Source organism: Alosa sapidissima, chromosome 13 (assembly GCF_018492685.1).
Source record: "Alosa sapidissima isolate fAloSap1 chromosome 13, fAloSap1.pri, whole genome shotgun sequence".
NCBI lineage: Eukaryota > Metazoa > Chordata > Actinopteri > Clupeiformes > Clupeidae > Alosa > Alosa sapidissima.
In genome coordinates this window covers 21,277,998-21,304,997 of record NC_055969.1, presented here as the reverse complement: position 1 = coordinate 21,304,997, position 27,000 = coordinate 21,277,998, and the positions used below count along the sequence as shown (strand labels likewise).

At 44.2% G+C, this 27,000-nt stretch overlaps 2 protein-coding genes and 1 long non-coding RNA gene across 5 annotated transcripts in view; 1 reads left to right on the top strand and 2 right to left on the bottom strand.

Annotated features, from left to right (window-relative positions):
- mctp1b (multiple C2 domains, transmembrane 1b) overlaps positions 1–6,125 on the bottom strand; it is a 54,693-nt gene extending 48,568 nt beyond the window's left edge. For all 3 annotated transcript variants that reach the window (XM_042059337.1, XM_042059338.1, XM_042059339.1), the window contains exon 1: positions 5,420–6,125. In XM_042059337.1, the coding sequence (XP_041915271.1) occupies positions 5,420–5,935 (516 nt within the window). In that variant the 5' untranslated portion in view covers positions 5,936–6,125. The remainder of the gene's footprint in view (positions 1–5,419) is intronic.
- The window catches only part of LOC121680134, a 13,462-nt gene extending 3,406 nt beyond the window's left edge, over positions 1–10,056 (top strand). The window contains exons 2-3 of the long non-coding RNA XR_006021575.1: positions 3,614–3,623; positions 9,946–10,056. This is a non-coding gene — a long non-coding RNA (uncharacterized LOC121680134). The remainder of the gene's footprint in view (positions 1–3,613; positions 3,624–9,945) is intronic.
- Positions 8,261–27,000, bottom strand: sept5b (septin 5b). The gene is made up of 12 exons (XM_042059340.1): positions 26,901–27,000; positions 26,673–26,683; positions 24,109–24,199; positions 22,901–22,987; positions 18,630–18,753; positions 16,570–16,704; positions 15,571–15,688; positions 14,828–14,929; positions 12,419–12,515; positions 11,570–11,705; positions 11,012–11,114; positions 8,261–9,133 (listed from the first exon to the last, which is right to left on the bottom strand). The coding sequence occupies exons 1-12, from the start codon at positions 26,941–26,943 to the stop codon at positions 9,071–9,073; spliced, it is 1,110 nt and encodes a 369-aa protein (XP_041915274.1). The 5' UTR covers positions 26,944–27,000; the 3' UTR covers positions 8,261–9,070.

Sequence of the window (27,000 nt, the reverse complement as noted above, 5' to 3'; positions counted from 1 at the left end):
TTATCAGCAGCCAAAAGGAACAGCCTACCTTAAAATTGTATTGAAACACTGCGCCAACACACAGTGTGTGGGCCTGTAGCATATAGAAACGTACAGCCTATATAGGAAAACATAATGATCTGATCAAGACATTAGCAAGTTAAAGCCAATCATTTCTGAGCCTGATATGCGAACAGAGAACTGATCACCGAGAGAGTTGTCATAGGCCCTGAGCACTGTCTGCTCAGCTAGATGGTGTTTTAAGACCCAACCGTCGACTTCAAGGTAGCGCTGCGACCGTCGACTTCAAGGCACCTAAACCTAACCCTGTCTGCATTATAACCCCCATCCAACTTGTCTATTACTACCAAAGGATTATTAGACCTCCTACCAAACTAGATAAAAGTCTAAACGGAAAATGAAAAAGTCATAACTTGTTTTGAACAATTTGTTTTGTCATTTGTAGTTTGTGGGGGGGGGGATCTGAGATTTTTTTTAGCCCATATCACCCAGCCCTATACCAGCAAGGCCATCTGACTTATCTACGAGGACTAATGTGTGAATGGAGGACCTCCATTAATTTGATCTTATTCAACATCTCCAACAATTAACCCACAACACAATGGTGAGACCTGCTTACCGAAATCAGACGTCCGCACGTCGAGCTGAGCGCGGAAGATTCGTCGTGCGTGGCCGATGCCAGAATCATCCGATAGGCGTGCAGCGTCTCTGCCCCCAAGCGCTCACGCATAAGTCTAGCGGAGACCACGGCCCCAGGGCGGGACTCAGGCCATGGTGTCGCCCTCATGAAAACGCCTGACCACAACTACCACTCTGTCACAGCTCACTTGATACCTGCTCAACACGGACCTGAGAATGATTCCACCTGAAGAAGACTCCTCAGTCTGGACAGAGGACAGAGATCCTGTCAACCATAAAAACGGCAACAACCATCTCCAGAAAGATCTGTGTGTGTGTGTGTGTATAGTGAGGACAGCACAAGATGTCAACTGCCAACGGCAGTCTAATCTGTGCCTGCAGCTCTCTCTCTCTCTCTCTCTGTGTGTGTGTGTGTGTGTGTGTGTGTGGCCGTCCTGTGAGGTGTTAATCTCCTGGGTTGGAGAGCTGTATCTGGCATAAGCCTGTGATGTAATGGTGCGGGACATGAGTCCTGAGGGGGTTAATATGGAGGCTAGGCTCCACATTGACTCAATAAATAGCCGTTACACAAGCCCCCACACAAACTACTAGCTCATAAAATACTGATGGGAATGCAAGACTGCTGGATGGGAATGCAAACGTATTGCAAGGGAACGCAAAGTAGCTCAGAACAAATTCATCACCGTGTCACCGTGACGATGGAGTCTCCACATTGACCGCCTCTGACCTCACATGAAGAAGGAGCCAATATGTGAAGAGTTCACACAAAAAGCCAATCACAACTCTGGGCCACACAATGTCTACAGTATATGCGTGTGTCTAGATTCAGATGTGACTACCTCGGTTTCTGGAAGTGAATTTATTACAATTATTGAAACTACTGAATGCATGTTTTTATACATTTTAAAGATATTGGAAATAATAATCCTTTTTTTAAACTCAGGAGAAAATTCAGGAGTAACGAAGAACCTTTAACAAGGAAAAAAGCTCTTGGATGTGAGAGTTTGTGCAAACACAGAAGCATGCCCCTCTCACTCACAAACACTTTCAATTACCAACTCCATAGTGCCACTGGGTGAATTTGACTATGCAAACAGCTAGTGTCAACGAATTGAGCAGTGGAAATATTTGCTTTTGGAATAATTTGCATTGTCATGAGGACTGCAATGGGGGGGGGGGGGGGGGGGGGGGGTTGTTGCTTCATGTTCTTTTCCCTTTGGTTCAAGTTTTATTTACTCTGTCTGTGTCCAAAAAATACTTTGGCAAAACATTATTGTTTTTGCATGGCAATATTACATTACATTACATCAGTGGTGTAAGTATACCAACTACAGCTAACAAGACTACATCACAGTATACACAGTACAGCTAACTAGACTACACCACTGCATTACATTTGCATTTACTAATTTAGCTTTTTTAGGTTAGTTAAATGTGTTGGGGGAGGTGGTACTGATGTGTTGGGTTAGTTAAATGTGATGGGAGAGGTGGTACTGGCATGTTGGGTTAGTTACAGTTTCTCTCGCTTTGGAGCATTTCTTGAATCAGAATGAACATTTGCACAACAGTTAGTACATTTCTCAAAACAATTAGTGCAAACTGCACCGCATAGAGGATAACATGCAAAAGTCTGTATCTTGCTCAGAATGCTTAGTTAATGCCTCAAAAGCAAATATGTATGCCATGTATGAAACGGTCAGTGCAATCAAAATGACGAGTCATGATGCCATTGTTTATGTCAAGATAGTCCAACTGTTTTGTCTTGTTGTCAATGTGACAGTTTACTGTGTAAGTATTTTCAAATGAATAATGCACAGGGCAGCAGCATTTTCTATTTCATAACTACAGTAAGTTACACATTATTGTGTGTGGAAAGAGTTGATTGCAAGACAGTGGATATGTTTAACAGTTTTTTTTCTGTTGACAGACATTGTGACAGTATTACTGTAAGGGAAAAAAGGCTTTTACAGCATGGCGCAAATGAAAAAAGAAAAAAAATGCCAATTTGTTTTATGGGGTAGGACTGTTCAGCAGGGAACCAGTATAGTGCATTTTGACCAACATGACATTAGCCAAAATGAAAGAAAAAAAACAGCAGGCATTTGTACAAAATCAGTTGCTTGGATGTATGAAAGCATTGCTTTTTGTTGAAAATGGGGAGAAACTGCTTCAATAATGTGCACACGTGATAAGATGATATGGAGTTTGAACAAACAGCTTTACCAAGCAGAATTACCATTCTGATCTGAGAAATGTGCCAAAGCATATGAGAAAAACTGTAAATGTGTTGGGAGAGGTGGGACAGACAGACAGAAAGAAAGAAAGAAAGAAAGAAAGAAAGAAAGAAAGAAAGAAAGGAAGGAAGAAATGGTGCACTTCCCTGAGCTGGCTGTGTGCCACTCCTCAGCACATCTTTAACTTGCGAGGAGGACAAGCCTAAAAACTGCTGACCTTCTGTGGCGACGGCAGAAAGCACATTAACGCCGCTGTTCTGTCTGTGTCAGTGTCTGTGTGCCACACCAAGGTTGCTGCAGCCACACTCATTTCTCAATTTACTAGCCATAAAACCCAATGATCCATTCCAGCTTTCAGATTTTACACACACACACACACACACAGAGAAAGACACCTATAGAACCCTAATTTAACTGACAGGCGAAGAAGACGGGCTAAAGTCTGAAGTATAGCCTATTACATATATAAATACACAACACGTACATTTGCCCACAAATAATTGGTTTGGTCCATGCGTTTGACACATTTGACTTTGCTTATCAATTAAATCACCCTCCACACACACACACACACACACACACACACACACACACACACACACACACACACACACACACACACACACACACTCATAGACTGTTCTCAGTTCGCATTGTACCTAATCAATTTGTGATTCCTGCAGCAGCACCCCCCACCCCACCAAAAGATAAAAAATGAAAATGGAAGACTCAGGTCTCAGGAGTGTGATTGTACTAGTGTGTATTAGTCGCTCGAGTCCCCACATATGTTTGACTCCATGGAAACCGCATCAGAGATGATCAGCGCTGGTAATGGGGGAGCCCCCCATGTGTGTGTGTGTGTGTGTGTGTGTGTGAGCACCCCGTGAGTCCTCACAGTAGAGTCACGTTCCTGCACAAGCTTCCTGCTTGTGGACCTGACCGTGGACGCGCGTGGAGGGTGAGCCAGTGTGCTAGCGGAATGCTTGATATTCCTCACGCACCGCTGGCTTAAGGGATATTATGCAATCAGCTCCTGATGGATACCTGCATGTGTGGAGGGGCTGGGTGGGAAGCAGAGAGAGAGACAACCTACCGAGGGGAAATTCATGCTCGTTCACAGGGGGCAATAACGCAAATCCTGATTTCTCTGATTTGCATGTGCATTCATTTGCAAAAATAACACTACAGACAGCATTGCAGATGTGTATGGCTCGAGTCTGCACACAAAACACTGTTTCTGTGATTCCTCCATTCTCACATATTGTGTTTTACAGGTGATCTAAATAATGAACCCTGATATAATATTTGTGTGTAGAGGGTTAGGAGAGGAGTGTAGATAGATCTCTCCATGAGCTGTACTGTACAGTGTGTCTGGTGTGTGTGTGTGTTTGTGTGTGTGTGTGTTGTGTTGTGTTGTGTGTGTGTGTGTGTTGTGTTGTGTTGTGTGTGTGTGTGTGTGTGTGTGTGTGTGCGTGTGTGTGTGTGTGTTTTGAGCTCCCCTCTGTCAATACAGATCAGACAGTCTTAGCTGTTTGTAATTCTGTCAAGACTGAGTAGTGAAGAGGAAATCAATAATCCTCTTCGCCCAAGAATCCCTGAGAGCCGGAGTCTTTCACAAAAACTGTGGCTGTCACTGTGGCTTAAACAGCCCAGCCTCCTGTAAGTGCCTCATTTAATGAGCACCTTCAAAATGCACCAGTCCTGTATAGGGGCTTGGCGTTTTGCTGGACACTACCATGTATATAATATCTCTCCACACACCTCTTTTACAATGGAGCTCAGCGCAGCACTACCTTGCTCTATGGACGCGTGACAGTCATATCCCACCCTGATTACATCGGATCTGGCGCCAATCTGATTCTGGCAATGCTGCATGCGCTCCATTCTCTTTCTAACAAAAGTAAAAGGGGCTCATTCGGATTCTTAAAGAGCTTTGCAGAAGGAAAATATAGGCTACATGGTATTTTCAAATCATCTTCTCAAGCCATTGTAGCCTACATTTAGTCATTGTGGCACAGTGCGTGTCAAACGGACGAAGTGGGACAGAAACTTCGTGTGTGCAGAAAATAATATGGAAAGACAGCCAGCGCACAACTGAGTTATCCAAAACATCCAAACCACTCCCATGGTAAATGTCACAGAGTAGAAACATTGGAAATATGACACCTGGTTGAAAGGTAGTGTTTTCAAAGGACCTCTTTCTTTCCAATGGAGGGAAAATGAAAGGATAACTAGACTACCTGGTCAACTAGTCCACTGAATCCACTAGGCTACTTGTTACAGTGGAGTGAGGAATATTGAATTCTGCTACAATGCCTTAAACAAATGTCGTTTGAAATCATACAGTAGTGTAGAAAATCTGAGGTAAAAATCCAATTTCACTCCACGAAGCGTGTAGGTATGCCTATGAGCGCGCGGAGCCCAATGTGCAGTAGCCTACTATACTTTTTCCAATCCATCAGTAAAAATTACAAGCAAAGCAAAAAACACAGTTTATCAATCAACCATTCGGTAGAATGCGAGTCTCTGCCATGGAGTCCACTTACCGATTCCATGTCATCCAGCTGTTGTCTCTCCCCATCTTTGACCACGGGGTCCTTCCGCAACGTCTCAAGGCAAGCTGAGCCGAGAGAGGAGCTCTTATGGTGTGATTGCACCAAATGTGACACGGTGGGCTTTGGGCTACTCTGTTTCGCCATCACCGGCTGTTTAGCGATCTCTGCCCCCGCAGTGTTTCCGTGCATCGCTGCCCGTGCCTTGCGGATGCGCGGGTCTGTTGTGCCGCAACGGGGGGGCTTGTCTTCCTCACCGTCACGCAGTGATCCTAAAGTGTGCAGGTTGGGTTGCGAGGAGGACAGCGTTCGCACCAGGGCGTTCTGATGCTGTTTTTTCTTCTTAAACAGCCAGCTACCTCCCTCTTTTTTTCCTTCGCCGCGACTTGAGGCAAGTTTATTGCTCATAAAGGGTTTGGATTTCGCCTGAAATTGCTTCCACATTCTTTTCTGGTAGGGCACGGAGTCGCTATCCCCCCCTAACTCACCCTCCTCGGGTCCCATCTCCATGCTCCGCAGGCAACAGCTTGTTAGAGACACTGCAGAACAGACAGAAATGTCCCAGCGGCGCTTACACTTATGCAAAAAGGAAAGGCTTGGTGTAAGTGTAAGTCCTCTCTCTGCGTACAGTGCCGTTGTCGCAATAACCTGCTAACGACTATATCTATTTAGTGCTTAGGCTACTCTTGCGGAAGTAGCCAACAGCAGGAAACAACTTCCAGATGTTAATGCCCTGCAAAAGCGCAAGTTTATAAGAGGTCTGTTACCTGCAGTGCCTGGCAGAGTAAAAGCTCCGCCCATATTTGTTATGAATGGGATTCTCAGTGAAAACACAAACCTCTCAAATACGCCTGTTTTCTGTAGGCCTACTACACAGGAAGTTATGGCCGATGACTAAAACTAAGTAACTAGACCCTGAACTGTGGTCGAAACTCAAATCGCATTTACGATCACAAACAACCAGAGGGCCAGTAAACTCAAAACATTGCTCTGTGGTACTTACTCCCCAGGCAACTGACCCAGGGAGAGGCCCACCAGAATATTATGCATTTGCATGCATTCACACGCAGGATCGCAAAAACTGGGCTTTGTGAGACAGGCAACATTAATTTATATGCCAGTATTTATTATTTTTATTGTGTGTGTGTCTATTTGTTAATAGAAGCTATCATAACACAGTGAACCCTGTGTTATAAACCAGATGATGCGTAGCCTGTGAGATGATTGAAATGACCGGTCAATTAAGTAGTCTAATTTTGTGGTCAGTGTTGATGCTGTCAAACTGTAACGATGATTTGATGTGTTTATCAGACGTTGCAAGCATAAGGTTAGGTTAGGAATAGGGAGTGCGCCTTCCACAAAATAAATGAGATGTGGTGAAACAGTCAGAGGTGTTGGGCCGCCTCTGAAGGCACTCAGCTGAAATTGCCTAAATAATATGCCCTAGTAATTAAAACAGCAATGCTCTTATTTTTTGCACATTACAACACGTCTATATTACTCACGTCTATTAAGTTATAATTATAATGTCTTCTTTGACTATATATTGTTAATAAAAATGTAGGCATACACATTTTTTTTTTTTTATTCAGCCTACACATCTTTGTGCAGCAATGCTGCTAACAAAGAATCATAACTTGAATTGAAAGAATGAACTTTACCCCACTTTTAAGAAAATATCGTGCAATGAAGAAGACACCAGTTGATATTGCAAAGTAGTCTTTAGTGAAAGAAGCAGAAACAAGGGAAGAAGGCAGCATACCAAAACATAAAGTTGTGAATTCATGCCTTACAATAAGTTAAAGCAAACAGGAACTTGCAAGTGAAGATTGTATCTTGTGTAGGCCTATACTTGTGAATTTGCACTGATGATTGCGACAAGCCATAAGTACAGAATATAAGCCCTATATTACTAAGACCCAACCCAAAGTACTATGTTTTTCAATGTTAACTAAAATATGTCAGCAGGATTGAGATGGAATGAAAATAGTATACTTAATAATAAAATACTTAAATAACACAGAAATATGCACATACAGAACAAGACTAAAGCTGACTCCTCTAATCTCATTCTATCACAACAGCAAGGCAAATAAAGGGAAAAATAATGTTAAAAGGTCAACGGTCATCTTATATAACATGATCCAGCTATGTGGGTTTGATTGATTTGGCTAATTATTGTTTTTAAAATATGGCCTTTATAACGTCAAAAGATTGACTCCAAATATCATGTTTAAATTACTGAAGTTTAACTATTGATTACACTTTATTCAGAAGTCTTAGTGACATAATATGCTTAAACCATACTTAATTACAGTAGTATACACTTTCATGTAAGTCAGTATAGGTGATTGAATGTCAATGCAGAGTGTTAATGGTGGAGTAGGTATAATCACATTTAACATGGACTTACATGAAAATAAAATTGTATTAAACCCCTTATATTATTCAGCTTGGGTAAGTACATTGTACCTAAGGTTATACCAAACTTTTAAATACACACACACCCACACATACACACATAAATTAAACTACTCAAGTAGAAAAATTATAAAAAGTGTTACAAAATACTGCTTTGAGCTGACACATACCTAAGGAGGGAGATTCATGCTACATGTTTGGTTTGCTCCAGTTACTGTGCGGTTTTGACTTTTGAAATCTCCACCACAGTAGTAGTTATATAGCCCCACTCTCTTTAACAAGTGTACACACACGGTAGGTCACTCAAACACAGACATCCTCTCTCTCTCTCTCTCTCTCTCTCTCTCTCTCTCTCTCTTTCTCTCTCTCTCTCACACACACCCACACACACAGACACACACACACACACACACACACACACACACACACACCCACATACACACACACACACAGCTTCTATGTACTACCCTACTGTGTACTGTGTGCTACCACAAAAGAACATCTAAAAGTCTAACAAATCTAAAACGAGTCTAAACTAAAGCATAAATAGAAGAGTGTAATCTGCACACCTAGGGCAGCAGTGCAATCACAAACATAATCACATTGGGAAGTGTCATTCCACACGCTACTAGTCTAACACAACTCCACTCATGTGCAAAAGCAATCAATAAATAACCGATAAGGTGTGTGTGTGTTTGTGTGTGTGTGTGTGTGTGTGTGTGTGTGTGTGTGTGTGTGTGTGTGTGTGTGGAGTGTGTGTGTGTGTGTGTGTGTGTATATTTATGTGTATTCTGAGTCTCTCTCTAACCACTGTGTACATGGAGAGTGGTGTGGTGTTTTTTTTACAGTCGAGTCCTTGGATGTTGAGTAATGTTTGCAGTGTTTGATGTCTATCCAGGATGTGTGTGTGTGTGTGTGTGTGTGTTTGTGTATGTGTATGTGTATGTATGTGTATGCATAGTGCCTATAGTTTATGCATGGGGTGTCCAGTGTGTATTCCTTGTGTGTATATCCATAATGTGTGTATTTTGCACATGGTGTGTCCAGTGTGTATTCCTTGGCTGTGTGTTTATGATAATGTGTGTATTTTCGGCATGGTGTGTCGAGCACATGTTCCCTGGCTGTTGTTCTGCTCTGACATCTGTTGAGCTCCGTTGCTTTGGTCATCTCTCCAATTGAGTCTTCTCACAGGTCCAGCTTGTACACCTCGTCACCGACGTCTTCTCACAGGTCCTGTTCATGCATCTGCTGCTGCATCTTCTGCAACATCTCCTGCATCCTCCTCAGCTGAGACCACACACACACACACACACACACACACACACACGCACACACACACACACATAGAGAGAGAGAAAGAGAGACAAAGAGAGAGAGTAAACGATGAGAAAATAAAATGACCACAAGTGGAGTGAAGTGGAGTGGAGCACAACAGAGAAAGGGAAAGAGAGAGAGAGAGAGAGAGAGAGAAAGAAAGAGAGATAAATGGATCACCAGATTTAGATGTACAGAAGTGACAGAATAAAGCAGGACAGAGAGGATGACACGAGGGAACAGACACAGGAACAGAGAGAATAGAAAAGAGGAGACACACAGCCATGGTCAGTCATAGCGCCTCTCCCCTGTGCTGTGCCGCTCAGTGCTGCATCCTGCCTGTATAATTCATAGTTCGCACCCGGAGGGAACGGACTGTTCTGCTGTCCGCAGCGGCTGAGTGAAAGTTCAGGACAGCTGAGGATGGCAGAGAGAGAGAGAGGCCGGACCAGGACGAGACGGCTGTCTGTCGGTCTGTCTGTCTGCCTGCTGAAACTAAACGCTGGAGTGGATCATTATTAGCTCTGACAACAACAGGTCTCAAGGAATCCAGCCAGCCAGGGTTGTCTCATATGAATTATACTTAAACTTAAGCAGTCCAGATCAATGTCCCAGAAATGTGCAATGGCAGAGACGACACTATATTCCAGTATACTCATACCATGCCTCTGCATGCCCTTAGTTTGGGTTGGATATATGGCTATGTGAGTAGTTGATAAATACAGCTCTGGAAAAAAATAAGAGACCACTGCACATTTTTCTGATGTCATCCTATGGTTGCTGAGTAAATGAGTTGACGGTAATATTCAAATTTTCAGTGGTCTTTTCATTTTGAATATGACCGTCAACTCATTCCAATGTCACTCAGCAACCGTAGGATGACTTCAGAAAAATGTGCAGTGGTCTCTTAATTTTTTTTCCAGTGCTGTATATAATAAATACATGAAAGTTGGGGAAGCAAGCCTGAATATCTAATACAGTATATCCTGTTTGTCTTTAACTGTGAAGGGGAAATTGTTACCATGGCTATTCAAATTTAAAGGAAACTGAAATGATGCTGATGCTGTTCTGAGTCTCTCTCTAACCACTGTGTACATGGAGAGTGGTGTGGTGTTTTTTTACAGTCGAGTCCTTGGATGTTGAGTAATGTTTGCGGTGTTTGATGTCTATCCAGGATGTGTGTGTGTGTGTGCATATGTGTGTGTGTGTGTGTGTGTGTGTGTGTGTGTGTGTGTGTGTGTGTGTGTGTGTGTGTGTGTGTGTGTGTGTGTGTGTATGCATAGTGCCTATAGTTTATGCATGGTGTGTCCAGTGTGTATTCCTTGTGTGTATTTATACATAATGTGTGTATTTTGCACATGGTGTGGGACGCCTTAATATAGAGGTAGAAGCGGGTCAGTTGCAGTGTTAGAACCCAGAAAGAGGAAGTTTTGCGGTGTTAGAACCCAGAAAAAGGAGGCTTTGTAGTGTTAGAACCCAGAGAGGAGGCTTTCCAGTATTAGAACCCAGAAAGAGGAGGCGTTGTAGTGTTAGAACCCAGAGAGGAGGCTTTCCAGTGTTAGAACCCAGAAAGAGGAGGCTTTGTAGTGTTAGAACCCAGACAGAGGAAGCTTTGCCTTGTTAGAACCCATAAAGAGGAGGCTTTGCAGTGTTAGAACCCAGACAGAGGAAGCTTTGTACATCTTTTCTAAGGGTATCAGACTCACAGGGGGAGTTTCACCACCAAATGGGTCTTTGAGTAGAAGGAAATCATGAAAGTGACTTTTTTCCTTTTGTGAAGTGAAAAGGTATATAGTTCATGACCCAGTCTACTGCTGAGGATGTGAGGAAAGAGGTGTGTCATCTGCCTACCTCCTCGTCTTTCATCTTGATCAGCTTCTCCGTCTCCACATCCGGAGTGGACAGAGGCAAGATGGGGATGGGGCTCTCCACGCGGTTATCCTGCGTCATCTTACTGCCCGGGGCAAACGGGAAAGACAGGAGATCAGAGAGACAGACACAAAACCTCGTCTTAGGCAAAACTGCTACAGAAGCAGCACTGCCATATGTGACCGATCAAAGGAGACAAGCAAATGCTCTACCACAGACAGAGATAGATACTACAAAGGCACATCAGTGTCATAAACACTGACAAGAGAGAAAATGTCTTGATGTGAATTGATACTGACAACGAGGCTGTACAAATTATATTATAATTATATACTATAATTACAGTTGTATGGACCCTTTCAAGAGAGTTCCATTATCAGCATCATAGTTGGCCCCACAAGACTTCCGTTTTAACATTCCATATGTTATCTTAATGCAGAGGAAGTAGATTGGGGCCCAAATAGAACGTTCAAGCATTGTTTTTGTTTTTATTGTTGAAAGGGTCTATATACTATATTATTTTACTCTGCTTCTGCGCACCTGGTCATTTGCTGAATGCACTGAGCTCTGTAGTTCTCATAGTGGACGTCACAGGTGATGTCCTTCAGGTCGTGCATGTGCGTGCGGATCAGCATGTTCCGCAACTTCACAAAATCACAATGGGACGGGTTCTCCACTGTCAACAAACATCAAAGTGCAATAAAAAATACAGAACGGTTAATATCAAAGTGCAATAAAAATACAGAACGGTAAATATCAAAGTGAGGTGAAATATCAAAGTTTAATGTGAGGTAATTTACAAGAGTATGACACAAGTGCTGCCAACGTTTGAAACAGCTTTGGGTTAAAGGTCAAGCAGATGCCTCTATAAAGGACTCCTCAGAACAAAGCTTTCAGCAGAGGAGGAAAGGTTTTGTCTATGGGACCCAGCTAAAGAGCTGTCATTTCCCTTAAAATGCATTAGGAATAGAGTCATATATACCCTCCTTCAGCAATGCCCCACCCAGAGCAGCAGAGAAAACAGCGCTTTTCCATGGCAGTTTCCGGATTATGGGAGTTTTGGAACTGAAAACACTTGGTCCGTAGTCAATGAGCTACTAGATTACGCCCCCTCCAGCACCCAGATTGGAACTTGTGATCGCGTGGCTGCTCTCTTTCTCTGACTCTGCCCCACCCTAAAGAGCTGTCATTTTCCATAGACTACAACTCGACCTTGAATAGCTGTCATATTCCATACAGTGCACTGATAATAAAGTCCTCTGTACCCTGCCTCCATGATGCCAACCTTAAACAGCTGTCATTTTCCATCGACTGCACTGAGTATAATAGAGTTTCCTGTGCCCACCTTCCACGATGCCCCACTGATAAAGTAATATATCCTGTGCCCACCTTCCACAATGCCCCAGGGGTACAGTCGGCCTCGAACCCTCTGGCCTCTTGCCTCAACCACTGTGTTGCTCCCAATGACTGCAAAAGGGGTGCTCTCCTAAAGGTCAAAGGTCACAGTTTAGAGTCCATAGCAGTCAATAGGCAACATTCTCTGGTATGGTGTAGATATAAAGCTCAGCTCTTGTTTATCTGTTTATGTTTGCTTGTTTGTGTAGTCGCTTTGTTGTTTTTGCGCAACATTGGAGAGCAGAACCTTTAGTCAGTAGTCCTCTAGTCCACAGCTGAGGAAATGCATTAAGCTGCTGTGCACATCACATTCTGCTCTGTGTGTCTAAGTGCATTATGCACTAGACCTTACGTAACCTTGTAGGCCACATTAAAGAGCGACGCTTGAGCAGACCCTTCCTGCACGGCTGGCTCTGTGAAAGGCCAGAACCAGCCATTCTCAGGGTCACTCCGCCAGATAAGAACCATCCAGATTAATGATGGCAACGGTCAGCACACTAATCTATCACAAGCAGCACACTACACACACCAAGCAACACACTACACACACCAAGGAACACACTACACACACCACACAGCACACTACACACACCAAGCAGCACACTACACACACTACACACACCAAGCAACACACTACACACACCACACAGAACACTACACACCACACACACCAAGCAGCACACTACACACACCACACAGCACACTACACACACCACACACCACAAACAGCACACTACACACTACACACACCACACAGCACACTACACACACCACACACAGCACACTACACACTACACACACCACACACTACACACTACACACACCACACAGCACACTACACACACCACACAGCACACTACACACACCAAGCAACACACTACACACACCACACAGCACACTACACACACCACACACAGCACACTACACACTACACACACCACACACAGCACACTACACACACCAAGCAACACACTACACACACCACACAGCACACTACACACACCACACACCAAGCAGCACACTACACACACCACACAGCACACTACACACTACACACACCACACAGCACACTACACACACCAAGCAGCACACTACACACACCACACAGCACACTACACACACCAAGCAGCACACTACACACACCACACAGCACACTACACACTACACACACCACACAGCACACTACACACTACACACAGCACACTACACACTACACACACCACACAGCACACTACACACACCAAGCAGCACACTACACACACCAAGCAGCACACTACACACACTACACACACCAAGCAGCACACTACACACACTACACACACTAAGCAGCACACTACACACACTACACACACCAAGCAGCACACTACACACACTACACACACCAAGCAGCACAGTACACACACCACACACACCAAGCAGCACACTACACACACCAAGCAGCACAGTACACACACTACACACACCAAGCAGCACAGTACACACACCAAGCAGCACAGTACACACACTACAAACACCAAGCAGCACAGTACACACACCACACACACCAAGCAGCACACCACACACATCAAGCAGCACAGTACACACACCACACACACCAAGCAGCACACTATACACACCAAGCAGCACACTACACACACTACACACACTAAGCAGCACACTACACACACCAAGCAGCACACTACACACACTACACACACCAAGCAGCACAGTACACACACCACACACACCAAGCAGCACACTACACACACCAAGCAGCACACTACACACACTACATACACCAAGCAGCACAGTACACACACCACACACACCAAGCAGCACACTACACACACCAAGCAGCACACTACACACACTACACACACCAAGCAGCACAGTACACACACCAAGCAGCACACTACACACACTACACACACCAAGCAGCACAGTACACACACCACACACACCAAGCAGCACAGTACACGCACTACACACACCAAGCAGCACACCACACACACCAAGCAGCACACTACACACACCAAGCAGCACACTACAAACACTACACACACTAAGCAGCACACTACACACACTACACACACCAAGCAGCACACTACACACACCAAGCAGCACACTACACACACTACACACATCAAGCGCGCTGGGCCATGTCAGAGCCACATCCGTTCCACATTCACACGGTAAAGAATTATATATAATTATAATATAATAATTATTTACTGTATATATAAGTCATCCTGGTGCCTCGACTGAGTTATGTCAATGAGTAGTGTCAAGTTTCTATGTAATAAACTTGATAAGTTAACTTGAGATAACTTGACAACTTAACTTAAAAACAAGATGGCTTGACTGGATTATATGTTGAATATGTTAATCTTTTGTACAGTGCAGAGCTAGCCTGGTGTTTCTTGCCTTCAGTTCCCGATCCTGCTGCTTAAACTCTTCATCCTCATCAGAATCACAGTCCGGAAACTGGTACACCTTGATCCCAAATTGCTCAATCTCCTCCCTCACCTTGAGAGAGAGAGTGGTGGTGGTGGTGGTGGTGGAGGGGGGGGGGTGTCAATGAGAAAAAGAGAAAATCAAAACAGTGGAAAATCAGCCAGTGTTCCACAGAGGCCTGGCGTAACCATGAGCTCAGCACTTTACGTCAGCCAGAAAGGACAGCCATGACAGCAGTGATGGTGGTAAACAAACACAAACAAAACAAAAACAAAATAAACCAAACGCAATCAAGCAGAAACACACAAGAGTGCTTTCAGGAAGATGAGTTTGGAGGATTTATTAGCTTCTTTTGAATAAAGGAGAAGATGTTTAAAACATTATCGCTCCTGGGCACAAACAGGAGCTATAAATGAAACAGCCTTTATTAGTTATACCGGTCATAAAAAATACTAATATGCAGATACTATCCAATTCCAATACCAAAAATCTTCATCTTTATCTACACTATATTAATGTAATTTATGTCAATAAATGTAACATTTGTCATTTTAAATGTAAAGTGTGATTTAACTTTGTGTGTACTTTTTATACAGTTATTGTTAAACTTGTTATACAGTTATTTGGAGACGAATGGCCTCGCTGTGTTTCAGTGTGTCCCCCAGAATAGAGAATGAGTGAGTCAGAGGATGCGTAGAGCGGTGCCCACTCACCCTGTCCTTCATTCTGCGTATCTCGGCTGGCGTCAGGCAGTCGGCCTTGGAGATGAGGGGCACGATGCTGACCTTCTCCTGCAGGGCCTTCATGAACTCCACGTCCACAGGACGCAGGCTGTGAGGTCAGAGGTCAACCCAGTTTAAAAACCATCGTAGTCCGCCTGATATCCCTACTCACATTGACGCAGCTGCCTCTGCAAATATCACCATTCCTACACCCCCCATGAGTAGTGAGTGCTGCAGTGCAAACACTCATCACTGTCACCAGCATCACTGCTATGCAGCCAGCAGTAGTCACCGTAATAGCATTCTGTAATATTGATAACAGTAGTAACGGTGATAGAGATAATAACTCATAATAGCAATAGTATAGACCCTTTCAACAAGGTAAACAAAAACAATGCTTGAACGTTCTATTTGGGCCCCAATCTACTTCCTCTGCATTAAGATAACATATGGAATGTTAAAACGGAAGTCTTGTGGGGCCAACTATGATGCTGATAATGGAACTCTCTTGAAAGGGTCCATAGTATAGTAATACTAATAGTAATAATAATTGGAGGTCTAATCATTTCTACTAATACCAGCAGTGTACAACTTGTACGCCATAGATATTAGAAAGCTAGATACCGCATTGGGCTCCCTAACATAATCAATACCTGGAGGCCAATGGAGAAGCATGTGACTCTGACTGGAAATCAATCAGTTGAATCTGATTGCCGGCAAGTGTTGCCCATAGACAGTACACGTGTTGCCCCCAGCAATATGGCAGCCGCGTTTATGATGCCACCTAATAGAACTCGAGCCCAATGCGGTATCTAGCTTTCTAATATCTATGTTGTACTCTTTCTCCTAGTCCTGTGGTTCCATGTGGTTCTATGGTGTGGTGCCCCCTGGTGCCCAGGAGTGTAAAGGTAGTGTGTGTGGTGCGTCCCTGTGCCCAGGGGAGTGTTAGTGAGAGTTAGTGTGTAAAGTGTGTAAAGTGTGTAAAGTTACCCGTGGCCAAACGGGGGGATGAAGTAGAGGCAGCAGTGGACGCGGTTGTCCTGGATGTTCTTCCTGTTGAGGCCGCTCTCGTCTCTGAAGTACTGCTCAAATTGCTGGTCGACGTAGTCCGTTATCGTCTTCCAGCTATGACCAGAGATAGGACCACTGTTCATTAGAGCTAATAAAGAACAGTTTTTTAACATGATAATAATATAAGTTTATAATAATTACGTGCAGGGGTTAAAGTGTGTGTGTGGGGGGGGGGGGGGGGGGGGGGGGAATGCAGTTCCGCCACCTCAGATAAATTAATAATAAATATATTTCTTCATACCAACGATATAGCGCAATGATATTATTAAAATAAATGGTGAGTTAATTTTTCACGTGTACAAAAGTGACCAAGAAGCTAGCAATTCTTGTCCAAAAAGTATTGCTACACCACAATACTCAATATGTTATCCAACGGTGAGTCACTTTTTTCCCGTTGCACCAACACTGGATTTTAGGATTCCCCCACCTACCAAATCCCACTTTAACCACTGATGACGTGTATATGCCTATTCTGTCCCATATGATGGCCTCTGACTCTATGACAGGTTTGGTATGATTTATTTGCTACATTTAAAGGATGGCTTTCTCCTTTGGGCTATTGTATAACACAACTGTAATGCTTATTTCTCTGAGAAACGGAAATGAAACAAGACAGTGCTAAGGTTTTGACCTCGCATTTGAACTCGGTATGTATTTCATATCTCTCACGTCTGAGGTTTACCACCGGATATTTTTGCATTTTAGAAGGCCACCATTTCCTTAATGCTAACTCATAATACAGCACAAATGTCTGCTGATTATAATTAATGATGCTTAGTGTCTTACAACAGACCAGTGTTCACTGTCTGTGACAATAAAATATACTTAGTTCAACTTGCTTATTCTCTTGGCTGATGCTTTTATCCAAAGCGAAGTCAATTTTATTTATATAGCATTTTTCACAGACAGAATCAGAAAGTGCTTCACAAAAAACTGCATAAAAATAAAAACATAGTAGCAAGGATAAATAAATACAACTGATAACATTACATTTAATAAAACACTCAACATTTTCAGCAAATCTAATGCTAATTTCCATTTTATGCTACTATGTCAATTATGACTAGGGCCTCTCTCCCCAGAGATTCTCAGGGTTAAGTGCCTTGCTCAAGGTCACAAGGTCACTGATCAAGGTGGCAATCGGCACTTGAACCTACAACCTTTCAGCCTAATGCATGCTTTAGCAGCTCCTTAGACGCAATGCTACCACCACCCCCAGGTTGGGTGCAATGATAAATCTGCGTGTCCATTTGCCTTATGAGTGCAACAACACCATCTTAGAGCATATCTAGTTGGCCAAGATTAGAACTATAGTATAGTTTATCATAGATGGAATAGATGAACAAAGTATTTTACTGATGCTAACATAGAAGGTATGCAATGTTGGTGTATTAAAAATATGCTCAGATACTCATTTACAACCCTCATATTAGGCTGGGGAATAAAATGGTCCATTTCAGCAGATATCTAGTGCTGCCTCATGCTTATCAGGCACCCATATGGATAACTGAGTGAATTCAAATTAAAAGTCTGTCACAGTAAAGAGTTTTTTGTACCTTAAAATAATGTTTCCAAAATAGTTTCAGTGGTTCATCAACTCGTAACAGGGTGAACGGCACTTCTGCATTCGCTTCGTGGCCCTCTATCGGCTATAACCGCACTATGTAAGTTTGCCAGATCGGGTAGCGGATCTGTAGTTCGATGGAATGAGACATAAGAAACTACAAATTTGACGTGCCTCTGATGTCGCAATGCATCATACTTTCATAAAATTATGCAACATACTGTACCTTGTCTGTGGACATCGTTATTTGCAAAGCCAGTGCTGGATAAACAAATAATGTGCGTGTGACAGAGGAAAAGTGCTTTGGTGTTGCTTTAACAGTGAACAGTGAATTTAAATGAAAAGTCTCAGTGCTTCTTTCCCCCCTGTCACAGTCACAATCACTGATTACCACAATAAATAAATGCCCACGAACCACTCTGTGTTGTTGACGGCGTCCCCAAAGCCAGGCGTGTCCACGATGGTCAGTTTGAGCTTCACCCCCTTCTCCTCGATGTCCACAGTGTGCTTGGTGATCTCCACTGTCTGGCTGATCCGCTCTGCAGGAGAAGGACACACAGTCAGCGTGAGCAATAGAAACGCCAAAGGACGACAGGCACTAGTGCTCAGGGTTTAGGCTGCAGTGGACTGGGGTTTAGGCTGCTGTGGACTGGGGGTTTAGTCTGTAGTGGACTGGGGTTTAGTCTGCAGTGGACTGGGGTTTAGTCTGCAATGCTGGGGGTTTAGTCTGCAATGCTGGGGGTTTAGTCTGCAGTGGACTGGGGTTTAGTCTGCAATGCTGGGGGTTTAGTCTGCAATGCTGGGGGTTTAGGCCGCAGTGGACTGGGACCACCACCACCACCAACACCACAAAAGACTAACACTTTGTCTGGTTAACCTTTAAAAGTCCATCGACTAATTTTCTCAAATGTCAAGAACATGTCTGAACCTGATACAGCAATTGGACTAGCAATTCCTCCGAACATACCACACCTAACATACTGGCTAAAGAGCACTGCCACCCTTACACTGCATACCCTTTGCTGTACATCTGCTGTAAAACACACACACAAATACACAGACACACACACTGTCTGCCCCATCAAGACAATATATAAAAGCAAATTCCATTTTAAAAAACACTGGATTGTATCCATTTCCTGTAATTGTCCTTCCAGGAAAACACCTTTGTGAGAGTGTATTTCTGTGAGAGAGTGTTTTCTTTATCAGTTTCACACCCTGATGCATCATTGCTAAAATACTCAGCGCTCTCAACTCACTCTGACTAACTTGTGAATTCATTCCATTCTGCAAAGAGTTTTTTTTTCACACCCACCACCCCCAACACCACCTGTCAAGTTCTGTCTGCAGCAACCCTTTGTCGTGGGAGCAGCAGCTGTGTCCAGCTGAGTCTTAAGGAAGTGGCATACTCCTCTGTGCACATTTACGCGCGTCAATTCTCGTTTGCGGGACACAGGCGCAGGACTATATTCGAAGAGTTTGGTTCCAAAACGTATCCACCATTTTAATTAAGTTTCACATTTTTTTTTGCAAGTAATTTCAGTAGAAATGTAATTGGATATTGTTATTTGATTTATCTTTACTCAATCCAAACAACACAACTGCAATCTGATTGATATTACCTGAAATACACAATTAAATAGCATGACTTTTTAATGTGTTTAAAAATGGAGATATAGCGTTTTGGAACTCAGCTCAGTGCAGCACTCTCAGAACCCTCCAGTCCAGAACGTCACTTATTTGGTTACGTTCATCTGTTGGTTAGAAGATGTTTTTGTCTCATCAGCACAGCAGCATCTTACAGAAGATCTAGTTTGCCAAAGCCAGTACTGCACCAACTACTGACTGAATACTAAAGGGCCAGTCTGTCTCTTTGTTTTATCATTGCAACAGCAACAGCAGCAGAAACAGCAATAATGTACAGCAGATCTAGGAGGTTAAGATCACTGCTACACTGTCACTGACTAACAGATGTAGGAGTTGCATGTTCCTTGACACTGCAACTACAGCAGCAGCAGAAACAGCCATCATGTACAGCAGATCTAGGAGGTTAAGATCACTGGTATACTGTCACTGATTAACAGATGTAGAGATTGCATGTTCCTTGAGACTGCAACAACAGCAGCAGCAGAAGCCTCTTAAAGCAGATCTAGGGCCCTATTTTAGCGATCTGAAACGCCAGGTCAGAGAAGTAAAGTTGAAAGACATTTAAGGCCAGTCCGCGGGATTTTGTGATCGGACATCGGTCGCATTGTTCAAAAGGGTTGTTCTTATGTTTCTTAATTAGTCATTTGTCATTCCCTTTCTGTATTTTCAGTCCGCATCTGAATGAATCTGCTTGCACGATAATACACTTTACTAAAACCTGTGTGTGACTAGCAGAATATAGCCTACATATCTGCACTCGCCTATTATTTGAACTCATGGGCAAACTGAACTGAAACTAACTTCACCGGGTCTCATAGGCAATGACAAAACAGTTCTACACTCAGTTATTTACTTACACTATTGACTGACAAGGGGTTACAATCGAAAACATAGCCTGAAAAACTTACCCTAATAATGTTCGAATGACTGAATAAAACTCCTAAGGATATTCATCCTGAAAATGAGTCGTTGCTTGGGACTCGTTGTTAAGGGCTGCTGCTTACATCTCGTGACCGCGCGTCTTCACCGTTGAGTTATATATCCGCATTTCGCTATAGACCAAGTTTTTCTTGGTCAGTGGCGTAATGATTTTTAGTGGGTGTAAGATATCGAGTTTTGGATCATGCGCCTGACCACACCTTTTGCTTTCATGGACACACCGGTGGGCGCCATGTTCAATGGAAGTGGAGTGCATGGCGAAAAAGACTTGATATGATGATAAGTTATGGCCCCAAGTCAGTTAGCATCACAGTTGCACTGTTAAAAATGTACTCCATTAGTCTCTCATTCAACTAGCCTCTCAGACACCTGAATCCAATGCAACTTAGAGCACAACAGAAGTGTATGTTTCATCATTATATGCATGTGCTTTCATAAGAACTGAAAATAGGTCAGTTTCAGAGTGTTGTCACTGTTATAGTATTGCCTGTAGTGACTACATTTCCCATAGTGCTTTACAGTGTGTGGAGTCTTACAGTATAGGCTTCTGGGTGTAGTTGGGAGAAGTGAACATTACATAAGTGTAAGAATGCGATGTATGGCACTAGAGAAGTAGAGTGTGACAGTACCACACTCGTCTATCTCTGAGAACAGGCTGACTATCTGCTTCAACGCCCACACACAGAACGCCAGCAGGACAGCATTGCCCCCAGGGCAGTCAGTCTGGAAAGTGGACAAGCTCAAAAATACACATTAATATTAATTTGTCCCTCTTTCCAACATCCACAATGTTTCAACTGCCATGTTCAGGAGGTAGACATTTAGAGGGGTTTTTTTTCCACACACTTACACACTAACTCACTTACACACACTTACATACTGACACACTTAGGGCACGTCCCAATACCTCCCATTCCCCTAGATGTTTGCCCTAACCCTCGTTTTTGCATGTGCATGTGTAGGGGTAGGGTGTCCCATTACTTTAGGGAGCATGGGGAAGTGCTATAGCCAGGACCGATGCAGGCTTAAAACGAAGTGGGAGATGAAATTACCCAGGATACCGTGTGAGCTCAGCGAGCCGGCCACATTTTTCAACCAAGATGGCTGACACCGCTGGAAAGGAACAATTGCATTGTTCATATATTTTCGCAAATAAGCATATTAAAATTTCGAAATATGTTGGAATATGTTAGTTTGATGCACATCCAATGGACTGTTGAGTTTTGAACACTAATGTTAGAAAATATCTCACGAAGCTATCTGACGATGTTCATGATATCTGCTGAGTGCTTTGAGAGAGTCTGCCCATCAAATAACGTTATATATCTGATCTGGGATATCTTTGTTGATTAACCAGACGTAGTAGATAAACCAGCACAGTCCACACAACAGTCAACATGACCGCTGGAACCGGCATGTTCCTGAATGAAAATATTAGCAGGCTACTACCGGTAGACATGTCGTCGCTGCGCGTGACATACAGTAGGTGAGCATGTTCGCTACGCTAATTAGCATATAGTGGTGCCCCAATTCATAGGGAAAGATCTTCACCCCCACTTCCCTTGTCGAGGGGACTTTAATGTTGAGGGCAATCAAAACCGAGTGGAAGTTTTAAGGGGGGAGAAATGGGACGGGCCCTTAGACACTGGCTCACTTACACACTCACACTAACTCACTTACACACACTTACACTTTTGGGGCAGCCGTGGCCTACTGGTTAGTGATTTGGACTTGTAACCAGAGGGTTGCCGGTTCGAACCCCGACCAGTAGGCGCGGCTGAAGTGCCCTTGAGCAAGGCACCTAACCCCTCACTGCTCCCTGAGCGCCGCTGTTGTTGCAGGCAGCTCACTGCGCCGGGATTAGTGTGTGCTTCACCTCACTGTGTGCTGAGTGTGTTTCACTAATTCACGGATTGGGATAAATGCAGAGACCAAATATTTCCCTCACGGGATCATAAATGTAATGTAATAATAATGTAATGAAGTATATATACTTATACCTACTATATATATACACACTGGCACACTCACCCACACTTACACACATAATGCCTTCTTATGTAATTGTAGAGGATGGCAGAGGTCTCTCTATAGTCTCACCTTCAGCATTCAGTAGTTTCCTGTCCTTGTGGAGGTCCGTGAGAAACAGGCTGTTCACCAGAGTGGACTTGCCCAAGCCAGACTCTCCTAAAGGCCCAGTTCAGGAAATCACAGTGAGAAACACACACAGAAATGCACAATGGACCTGTCATGCAGCATGCAAGAATGTAAGGAGTTATAGAGGCTGGTTCGGTGTGGCCCAGATTAAGCGTGGATTTGGCCCAGATTAAGCTCCTCAATCCTCACCTCCTGATTTTTTTCAGTCATGCATTTTTAGAACAAGGTTGAGCAGACCAGAGCAACAGAAGGAGTCAGGCACGACTGGGAGCTGGTTTTGAGCACAATCACACAGTAACAACTGAGCTCTTGGCAGTTTAAAATCACAATTGCAACCATGAAGATCATAGAATTCCAAAGCACTTTGAGCTTAACCTAGAAATCTAGACGCACCCTAGCGGCAGCCAATGTAATTTGCAGCCAGGGTAGTCTAGCAACTCTCTGTTGGCTTGCGAGCTGGAAAAATGAAACTTCTATCAGGCCGATCACATTGTGTATAGAGTGACGGTTCCGCGTGAATTTCCTGCTACTTGAAAACAAAGAAGATGGATGCTGCTGCTGGTCTTTGAATCGCGACTCCAGTTAAGCTTTTTTTAAATTGGCAAAAGTTTGATCAACTAGCCAACTAGCTCCGCTGGTGGGAAAATGCATGGGACTCATGAGTTGTAGCGCTATTCTATTACGTGCAGAGGAAATTTAAAAGACAACCATTTATCCCGCCCCTCAGATTGAGCAGTGTTTATGGTAAGTTCCTAGACCCTACATCATGATGTTGGTCTGGCTTGTCAGGCTACTTCGAGCTGCATTCTGTGTATGAAAGGTGCTATACAAATAAAGCTCATTATTATACAAATAAAGCTTATTATAGAATCGACAGGGCTCAATTAAATCAAGCATGTTTGTTTGAATTCAAGTCTGTCACCCAAACACACATCACGATTCCTGTAGCGACAGAACACTGCACTACCTGATTACTTCAGATCGTCGGTGATTGTCACTGACATGCCATCATTTCAAAATCAGGGCTTAAAAATTCGGAGGTCTGTGCCTATATTACAGTGCATCTGGACCACATCAGGATTGAAGCCATGCCAGTGTGTGTGTGTGTGTGTGTGTGTGTGTGTGTGTGTGTGTGTGTGTGTTTGTCTTACCTGCCACCATCAGTGTGAAGTCAAAGCCCTTCTTGACAGACTTCCTGTGCACCTGGTTGGGTAGAGTGGCAAAGCCCACGTAGTCTTTATCCTGGGGTGAACGGAGAGCAGAGGTCAAAGGTCAGACCACTGATGACTGACTAAAGCTTCAGCCTGGTTCACAGCAGATGGACTGGCCTCAGCCTGGTCTACACCTGACATTTATTACACACACATACATTTGAGCATGCCATAACAGCGTGGCACACAAATGGAAATAGTTACACATATGCTACACACACACACACACACACACACACACACACACACACACACACACACACACACACTCACACACACACGTTTGTTACCCTCCACATGCCATGACAGCCTAGCAAATAACTGGCACTAGTGGCCCACTCCCCTGACGGTGGCACTGTGTCCCGCAGTCGTGTGCTACATTAGTAGGCCATGCCCAGGATTCCTGCCATGTTTTATTGAAATGAACACGGCTGACACAGACAGTGGGAGAGCAGAGCCCTCCCCTCCCCCTCCCTCCTCTAGGACCCCCCATCAGCCTATGGCATCTCTCTCTCCCTCTCTCTCCCCCTCTCTCTCTCTGCCCTATGGCATCTTTCTCTCCCTCTCTCTCCCCTTCTCTCTCTCCGACCTATGGCATCTCTTTCTCTCTCTCTCCCTGTCTCTCTTCACCCTATGGCATCTCTCTCTCCCCTTCTCTCTCCCTCTCTCTACCCTTCTCTCTCTGACTTGGCCCGATGGCATCTCTCTCTCTCACTCTCTCCCCTTGTCTCTCTCTCTCCCTCTCAGCTCTATGGCATCTGTCTCTCCCTCCCTCCGTCTCGGCTCTATGGCATCGCTCTCTCTCCTCCTACTCCTCTTTCTCTCTCCTCTCTCTCTCTCTCTCTCTCTCTCTCTGAGCAAAGTGACTGAGCCATACTGTATGCTACACACAGCCCACTTCTCCAGCATTATGTAAGACGCCGCTTACATAAAATAATTCCATCTGTTTGTTAGGCCAGTTTCATCTCCACTGAGCTACATGGCGCCGCGAGTGAGTGTGTGTGTGTGTGTGTGTGTGTGTGTGTGTGTGTGTCTTGACCATAGAGGAGGAAGCATTTATCTGGCACGAGAGGTGAGTAAGTGTGTGAGGGAGCAATCAGGCCCAGCAGTGCGTAACTTAAATAGGATGAAAAGCAGCGGGCAGCGAGCAGACGGGCCACTACTGGGCAAGTGACCGTGCAGCATGAGTACGTAACCACGCAATTGGATACATACCACACACAGACACACACAGAGAGACACACACACATAGGGTACACACACAAACTCACATATGCACACACAATCTGCATGACACACACACACACACACACACACACACACACACACACACACACACACACACACACTTTAATGAGGACTGGCCTCAGCCTTCCCTCCTGACAGCTGAACACAATGGCTTGAAGCTGGACTCTATCCGAGGGTGTGTGTGGGTTTATTTATTGCCACGAAACAACAACAGTGTCCGGGAGAGACAGAGCATCCTTTCTCTGAGTGCCTGGACGTATTCGCTGAAATCCGTCAGCGTGGACAGACAGAACGCCTCAAGGCATTCCAGCCATGCTACCATTTTCTGCATGATCTGAGTAATAGGCACTACAGCACAGGGGCCACTGTTCACCAGACACATTGTGTGTGTGTGTGTGTGTGTGTGTGTGTGTGTGTGTGTGTGTGTTTGTGTGTGTGTGTGTGTGTAAGAGCCTTTGTCATATAGGCAGTTAACACACACCAATGCACAACATAACCTTTCCCTGGCCAAATATAAGAATTATATAGACTACAGCTGGCTATTGTGATCAGTATGGTGCCCTGCCTCAGCGCTGCTGCATTGACATTACACATTAACAGCATGGATAACTTACACATGACATGACACATCATCATCTGGCTACAAAGTAGGCTAGAATAGAGTTAATTTCCCTGTGATTCTTATAATGTTAAACAACAGAAACCACAGGACACTGTAAACACAGTGAGCATATGTGTGTATCTACAGTATGTCTGTATCTTGTGAGCGCAATCTACATGGCCACCTACCACAGGCCTGTGATCAGTCAACAGCGGGATGGCAGTCCACCGCTGTGCCGCATCCATAACCTACTTCGGGCACAGAATCAAGACAACATCCGCCGGCGCACCACGGGAAGAATGGGGGGCGCTTTGACGGATGGCGGCTATTCATAGCTGCCCTGAATCCATTTCATTCTTTCACGCTGATAGCGTCACTCTCACCTATGAGCTATGCAGGTGTTCTGAGATAATGTATCCAAAAGATAACGCGCAAGGATGTGAATTCAGAAATGTAAGTAAATTCACAAATTCAAACGATGACTGTTTGTATCTGTCGTCTCCACTCACACAACGCTGCAAATGATCGCACGGGGATATGTTCTTTACTGTATAAAGAACTGAGTGGCAGATGCTCGTTTGAAAGGGTGGAAACACACACATACGCGCGCGCACCGGGCGAACCGTGCATTTGGGCTTAATTGATCTCTACTTACCTCTCCATCCTCTGCCATTGGTGCAGGAGCCAAAATCGGTAGTGTGGAATCAGCGGGGATGCCATTGAACGCGGCGGCAGGTGGAGGACGAGCAGCGAAGACACCGCGCCGATGCACACAGAGACCAGAGAGTCGTTAGCGCGTGCAGAATGCATATTAGGAAAACACAGTCTTCTGCGAAGCATTAAACAAACCAAAGACGTGTTTTTCATATTGCTACATGCCTACCTGATTTGATCATCCGGCTCTTGTACCTGGTGTTGGTCGTCATTGTAGCTGCGGAAACAGCTGGATTACGTTGTGCTCGTCTCGCCTGAGTCTCAGAGAG

What these genes read in the sequence shown, in the direction of transcription:
- sept5b (XM_042059340.1), bottom strand. Translation starts at nt 26,943, where the DNA reads ATGACGACCAACACCAGGTACAAGAGCCGGATGATCAAATCAG. An exon ending in GCCGTCAACAACACAGAGTG is followed by an intron (nt 16,705 to 18,629) that starts GTTCGTGGGCAT and finishes CTCTGGTCATAG; the next exon opens with CTGGAAGACGATAACGGACT. An exon ending in TGCATTCAGCAAATGACCAG is followed by an intron (nt 11,115 to 11,569) that starts GTGCGCAGAAGC and finishes TGCCCCGGGCAG; the next exon opens with TAAGATGACGCAGGATAACC.